Genomic DNA, 7,285 nt, shown 5'->3' with positions numbered 1-7,285 from the left:
AGGGCGAAGACGGGGACGGGGACGGGGACGGGGACGAGGACGGGGACGAGGACGAGGACGAGGACGAGGACGAGGAAGAGGAAGAGGAAGAGGAAGAGGATGAGGATGAGGATGAGGATGAGGATGAGGATGAGGATGAGGATGAGGATGAGGATGAGGATGAGGATGAGGATGAGGATGAGGACGAGGACGAGGACGGAAGCGAGTACCAGGACAGCGAGCTTGACGAAGGAAGGGTCCAAGGCGACGAACATAGGAAGGAGGTACGACGCACAAAGGTCAGGCGCGAACTCTCAGGGTCATCTAAACAGCAGCCCGTTCAGGCGGCAGATCCTCCCTTTGCGTCATCCGATCCAAGGCCGCCTTTATCCTCGATGCCTACCGCGCCTCAGCAGTCGTCGTCGTCGAGCAAGTACCTTCCCAAGACGAGTTTTCTGTCGAGAGACCAGTTCACTCTTTCCGAAGGGCAACTGCTTATTGCTGGGAAGCCCTTGACCTGTGATCATTCGCCATTCCAAGACCGGGAACAGGAGATGCATCTACAAAGCTGCCCGGTAGTCAACCACTTTTGGTACTTGCACAGGCTGGGTGGGTTTATCGCTTGCGAGCTGGATCACGAACTCTACGCTGGAAACGTTAAGGCACTCAAGAGTCACATCAGGAAACACTTCACCCTAACAAATGGAAAGCGGCCTAGCCCCAAGGTGATCGAAGCAATCGCAACGCACCTCCTCCTTGCGCACAAAGACGACAAGGAGCCGTACAAGGGCGACGACGATCTGAAGGGAATGCTCAAAGCCACACGGGAACAGTCACTCTCAGTTATCGACAACAATCCACCTTCCCCGTTTCTCCCCCCCTCTTCTTGGCATACCCCACTCGATCTCGAAGTACGCTTCAAATGTGGACACAACGGATGCACGAGTTGGAGTGTCTACAAGGCCGCGCCTTCCAGATCTAGACGCGATGGGACCTCGACGGAGAATCAAAAATGTCAAGCCTTTTTACACCATCTCGGAGCGCACGAAGACATAGTAGTCCCCGATATCAAGAAGCTTCAGCAGTGGCCGAAACGATGGACGTTCACATGGAACAATACGTTTTTCGGACTCCCGAAGAATTACACTCCGCCGCCGCCACCGCCACAGCCGGAACCAGCCCCTCACTTCTCCACGATTCAACCTCACTCAGATCCAGCAGCAGTAGAAACACAACACGACCCTACGACGATTCTTCCCGAGACCTTCTACTCCGACGTACTGGGCTGGGGCTTTTGGTTGAAGCAGCAGAGGTGTATCGAGCCTGCGGTTTTCAGTTGGTTGGGCCAGAGCCCTTATGTCGCTCTAGACGATATAAGGCATGGTCGAGCCGAAGAACGCTCGCAGTTCCGTCCGCATGAGGAAGTCCTTTGTAGAGGCCTGAAGGAAGTCGTATCAACATCTGCCTCCTACATCAACGATGCGAATCAGGTTCTACATGGTGGCCATCGACAGATACGGGATATCGTCGCGGTGGACGGATCGTGAGTTCTTTATGTTATTGGTTGGCGAGAAAACCAAGCCTCATTCTGTGATACAGCTCTGCACACAAAACACATTATATTAAGCTCTCCAAGAAATCCGTTCATCGATATGGCTCAACACTCGCTAGGTCAATGCATGTTCTCATTCGCTGGGAGTTCCTCCGCCGCATATCTTCCTCGATGAGGTTTCCAGGCCTCAAAAGTGGATTCGACAAGAGCCCGCCATTTCCGCCTAACCAGATGAAGCTCGGTTCAAAGCTTTTCGCCCTTGTTATAGCAGTCGGCGAGGGGAAGATCCAGCCGGGCGAAGAGTTTCAGCAGTCCTTTCATAAACTCGCTGAGGCGATTTTGGTGACGAAGCTTAGTGACTACAAAAAGTCGGACGAGGCTATCTTCGGCGCCGTTGATGTCGCGTTGATTTCCTTCTGTCTTCGCCCGGATGGAACTTTCAGACCAGATATCACATCTGGCTCCTTAGAGATTCCCAGGCAGAGATACGGACTCCGGACAGTGCTGGTACATCTCGGCAGGTTGGACGGACGAGAGTATTCGATGCCCATTGAACAGGCCGGAGATGAGGATGACGACGAGTCGGATCCAGAATTTGTCGATGAGTTCGATGAGTACCTCGCGCTTACCGGAAGCGAGACTATCGCATGCGCAGCCGTCCTTGCAGATGTGGCGTATGGGCCTGAGCCAGAGGAAGGTCTTAGGTTGGAAGAGGAGGAGACAATTGGGACGGGCTCGACGGATTACATGGACATGAGCGCAGTCGATGTTGCTTCCTTCTTTCGGGTGGAAGTGGATGAGCATGGACAAGTGGTTGATGGGGAGGACGATGCAGAGCTGGCGAGTTCAGCACCAGAATGTAGGAGCATGTTGAGGTACGTCCATGACAAGTCTTACTGTATTTCCTCCGCTGATACCAGCAAATGTTTTCAGTGTGATAAAGGAGCTCATCCAGACTGTCACCCCGGCGACTGAGAATTCCGACTCTCGGTTCCGTTCGTACGCTTATGGCAGAAGCAGCAGTGTATGGGGAGCTTTCTACAACGAGTCTCTGAAACAACCCAGTCCTGTCCAGTTCCATTGGGCGCCGGGCAACGATCTCATTCTCCATATCATCTGGCGTACCCGCCAACAACGACAGGTTCTGGACCTCAGTAACTGGCGCAAAGGCATCAAGCTGGTTATAGGAGACCTCCATGGGCATGTACAGGACATTCTCGGTGACGATCCCGACCTTAATTTGCAGAAATGCAATTCCCGAATCCCCTCTATCATCAAGGACGACTCTGCAGGCTCTTTCATGGACGATGACACCAATCTCGCCCCTCTCCTTCAGGATATTACGGAGAAGATTTATCTTCGCTTCAAACAGCGTCTACGTCGGACGAAACTTCTCGGCCCAAAGAACCCTATGATCAAAGACCTCCTCAGACAGGACCTCCTTGTTCAGGAGGATCTTGCTTTCATTGTGGCGACCTCGATGGGCTATTCACCACGTAGCTTTCAGCAACTTGACATGCAGATCAGAGAGACGCTCCCGACTTTGGACTCCCCTGGCTCCCCCAGATGCTTTAGGTTCATCATGAATGAGCTCACGTTTGCTTTTCCACCAAAGAAGGGCTCCGATCAGACCAGGCGGCAGGAGACGTTATGGAAGGTCCCTGACGATGTGGCCCCAATCCTCATCATCTACTATGGAGCAATACGCCCCTTCCTCATTCGTGTTCTCCAGCTCGGGACAGTCACCGCATCGGATGTCCGTGATTCTGGTGCTCTGGAAGGGTTGCGGATACACCCTTTTGTGCACGCACAGCTTTCGAGGGGCATGACCGGTCGTCCTTGGCAGGCCAAGCACCTAAATGCTGCTCTGGGCAGTGTAATCAGCCGTATTGAATCTCGAGCTGGACAGCTTATCTCCAACGTAGACGGAAAGCTTCTTCGACAGATTTTTCAGGCCATCATTAGGAAACATCTTCCCGCTATCGCTGGAGGACTGCCAGGCTCAAGCCGCATACAACAGGAGAGGGCAGACACTCCGAGTACCATCGCCAATACACTTACTGCGTCCGCCGGCCACACTGCAGCCACCGAGGCCATGAATTATGGACGACTAGCAGATGGTCAGCCCCACCCTTCCCAGACAATGTCAACCGGTCAAATTGTCCAGTTCATCGATGTTAGTAGAGCTTGGCAATGGTGGTTAGGTATCGGGGACATCACGGACGACTTCCTACGACAATACAATATGACTCTCCCTTTGGCTAGTGAGGAGTGGTGTAACCAGGTTGCATTTGACCGTGCACGACATCTGGCGCGGTTGATCATGGGCGGTTTGAATGCAGATGATGCGAAACAGAAACTTGTGTATCTAAATGATAGGACACCATTTTTGAGAGGTCTCGCTGTGAGTCATCTGTCTGTAATCAACATCTTCACTCTCTGACTACTGTGCTATGTCTAGCCTGAGCTGGATTATCGCCCGGGGGAAATCCAGCAATGTGTTGTCAGCGAAACATGCCTTCTTGACGTGTCGGCGGCTGTTCGGTATGGATACCTTCGCCCGTCACAGCAGACGCCGGCCCCACCACAGGGCTACCAAGTTTCAGTTGTGGCACAAGCATGGGTTATGGTATGGGATAGTTCGCCTAGCTTACAACATAACTAATCAGTTTCCTTTGTTTTCATAGCTCTTTGTTGCCTTTTCTGAGTATCGTTCAGGGTCTTGGGTACCCATCACTCTTAATGATGCAGAGGTGCAGACTTGGATGGATTCCACACGATCCGAATTTGCCACTCAGCTTACCAGCCTGAAGACAAAGTTTCCCGACCAATGGAATCATTTTGGCGAGAGGATCCATGCGCTCGCCAAAACATCTATCAAGGACCGAATTGATAGGTGCACATCGGTTCTTGACCTGCCCGAGGCTGTTCATCGTGAATGGTAGGTCACCATTAGGCAGGGTAGTTTGATAGTAAGGTTGAGGGTCTTGCAATTGCGGGCGCTGGACTGCGCGTAGTTCGGTTTATCTGCTTGTCTTGTTTTACCTAGTTTTGCCCCCATCACTATCTTCCACCGGTCCCTATCCCATATCAATTGCTACTCCTAACCATTACTCTTCACCTGTCATGGCCAAGGCCTATAGTGAAGAGGAACGATTGTCTTCCTCGATCTTTGAGTCTGGATTTCGAGACTACGGCTGTCCGAACCGTGACGACGCCGGCCACCCCTCGGATAGCGATCTTCCTCTTGAGCAATCTACAGCAAAATCGCATGGGCACGTAGCTAGAGTAGAGGGCATGATGTGCTCCAATTGCTATGGCAAGAGAACGTTTCCAAAAATCAGAAAAGTTATTGCAACTTGGGCCTAACTGAAAGAAGACGATGGACCACGCCTGTGTTGGCTTGCAATTGAATTGTGTCACCATGGCGGACGCTGTGTGCACCCCACATAACTCGACCACCCGCTTTGTCAAAATAAGTACCCATGGCGCATAATGTCGATGCCAGATTAAGCTTGGAACGCATGCATCAAGGCGAAGCCCACGAACCCTGCATAACAACGGATCAATTCTAAATTGAAATATGAAATTACAGTACTGAGCCAGAGCAAATTTTACGAAGAGCAAGCCATCCTGAATTCGAAGTCACGGTACAGTAAGACTCGTCAGGGCATTGCACTGCACTCTCTCCAAAGATAGAGCGAGGCCAAGTTATCAAAGACATTTTAAGTACACCGAATACCTCGGGATACACTATTGGTCAAGGTCTAGCGTACTCATGCTCATGGGGCTGAACATAATCTGGCTCTCTCCGTCCTCCAAAACCCAGTGTCCACGTTCAATTCTGTTGGTCCTCTCAGGATTGCCGACCGAGCCCATCCAGAGCTGCGCCATCCCCAGCATTTCATCTCCAGCTGCTACCTAAAGTTGAGGAGTCATTGATGCCGTGCAGTGAGCCGTGATACACCTATCGTATGCCATGAAGTACCACGTCAAAAAACCATGAGTCGACCCGTAAGACGTGATACCAGGATGAATTTGACACTCACAGGGTGACCAGCATATCCACTCATTGTAGCAGCATATAAGGCGAATATGTATCGATGCCCACCACAAGTAAGCTTGCCGGAGCGCGTTCTAGGGCTTCCAGCAGGGCCATCAGATCGCGCATAGAGCGTATCCATGATGGTATACCGCATTGGTTTCGATAATCGCGGTATATGATGTCTTGGATGCGAGACAGAAGGACGAGCGTGGGCAGGGAGCCCGTGAAGGACGTCAGGTTTGAAGAGGAAGTCGAGTTCGGCAACTGTGTAGTTCTCGATAGGTAAAACTCTTCGATTGGCGAGTGGCGCACATACGCAAAGAGGATTGGAGTGGGCATGATATCGATGTGTGACTGGTGAATAGTAGAAAGACTATAAGTTCTACTGTCTGACATATCCGAAAGGCGCATCACGTTGTCAGGTCTGCGAAATCCGAGCATGGACAATGATTTAGGGAGATCAGAGGTAATGGAAGTAATGATGGTGCGAATAGCTCGGGATGACACTGTGGGGACTACGGCGGCTCGGCGCATACTGGTGAGGGACATCGACTGGTGCCACCGGCTATGGAGGACCACCTCGTTCAACGGCGCGCGCAAAAAAGTGGTGCGCATGATCTCCGAGGTGCAGAGCTCAATCCAATGTATACTCATCGGTGAAGTAAGATGCGGGCGAAGCTGGCGTAGCAAGTGCTGCGCTGAGCGAGTTCGAACATGGGTGTTGTCGGATGAATTGTCGATATCGATGGTGACGGTAGCGCGAGAAGATACGCCCCTGAACTCATAAGATAGTGAGCGCCATGTCGTCGTAGCGGTAAGGTCAGCCTCATCGATAGTGACAGCGAGGTCGTCAGAGTCGAGTGCGACAGACATCGTGAATTGGAGCATGAGAAGCAGTGACCAGAGCTACGCTGCGTTGAATGAGACCTCGAGGATGCGAAGCAGCGACGAGACCATCCCTGCGTTAAATCAGATTTCGAAAACAATGCAAACGTCTGAGCCACTTACAGTACAATGATCTTTCGTGTGATCATGAAAGGAAACTAACGGTTGAGTCCATACCTATAACTACAATCGGCTTTATGGTGTACCCGAAGATCGTGTTTCTTTCTTGGAGTTCGCGTAGCTGAGGAGACTGGAAGCCTTCGAGTCCTGGTTACTATGACTGGCTCAGGCAATTCCGCAGAGCGTAAGGGCACTTCAGAAGAGCTCAGGGTTAGACATGGTGATCCTCGCGCCGGCCGGTTGAAACGATATCGAATGGGATACTTCGTGAACGGGACTGGGGCCACTGTGGCACGTGTGACAGCGGGCGACGTCGGCGGTTCTTGTCACATTGTCACATTCATCGGGCAGTGCACAAGGCGTGGACGCGTCTTTCAACCGACGTCGTCGTCGTCGTCGTCGTGGCGGCGGCGTCGGAGCTTCGTCAACGCGTGGTTTTACTCTACTGGTGATCCCTGTCTATTGTCTCTCTACTGCTACCTCAGTGTCGACTCGGATGGTGTCCTCCCTACGTTACCCTCACCTACACCCCGTCTGGCCAGAGCCGTTGGCGCAGGGACTATGTTCCCTGAAGAGATAGCTTAGTCCAGACGTGTGGAAGGCTGACCACTTCGATATATCCCCTCGATAATATCGCTTCTCCTGTTTAGCTTTGGAAAAGGATCGAAGGAACGGTCGAGCCTCCTGCTCGTTCCAGAGGTTCG

At 52.0% G+C, this 7,285-nt stretch overlaps 2 protein-coding genes across 2 annotated transcripts in view; one reads left to right on the top strand and one right to left on the bottom strand.

The window, feature by feature from the left end:
- Positions 1-4,476, top strand: part of STEHIDRAFT_116256 (uncharacterized protein) — a gene marked incomplete at both ends in the record, with an annotated part of 6,032 nt that extends 1,556 nt beyond the window's left edge. Inside the window, 5 exons of the mRNA XM_007311031.1 lie at positions 3-1,522; positions 1,651-2,406; positions 2,465-3,935; positions 3,993-4,160; positions 4,219-4,476. Of these exons, the coding sequence (XP_007311093.1) occupies positions 3-1,522; positions 1,651-2,406; positions 2,465-3,935; positions 3,993-4,160; positions 4,219-4,476 (4,173 nt within the window). The remainder of the gene's footprint in view (positions 1-2; positions 1,523-1,650; positions 2,407-2,464; positions 3,936-3,992; positions 4,161-4,218) is intronic.
- An 808-nt stretch (positions 4,477-5,284) lies between these two features.
- On the bottom strand, positions 5,285-6,449 carry STEHIDRAFT_116255 (uncharacterized protein; the record flags this gene model as incomplete). Its single annotated transcript, XM_007311030.1, has 3 exons — positions 5,285-5,452; positions 5,581-5,866; positions 5,893-6,449. 3 exons carry the CDS (start codon positions 6,447-6,449, stop codon positions 5,285-5,287), a joined length of 1,011 nt encoding a protein of 336 aa, XP_007311092.1.
- Positions 6,450-7,285: the final 836 nt, after the last annotated feature.

This window comes from Stereum hirsutum (genome assembly GCF_000264905.1).
Source record: "Stereum hirsutum FP-91666 SS1 unplaced genomic scaffold STEHIscaffold_23, whole genome shotgun sequence".
NCBI lineage: Eukaryota > Fungi > Basidiomycota > Agaricomycetes > Russulales > Stereaceae > Stereum > Stereum hirsutum.
Note: the sequence above shows the minus strand (reverse complement) of the source record. Positions and strands in the feature narration are given on the sequence as shown.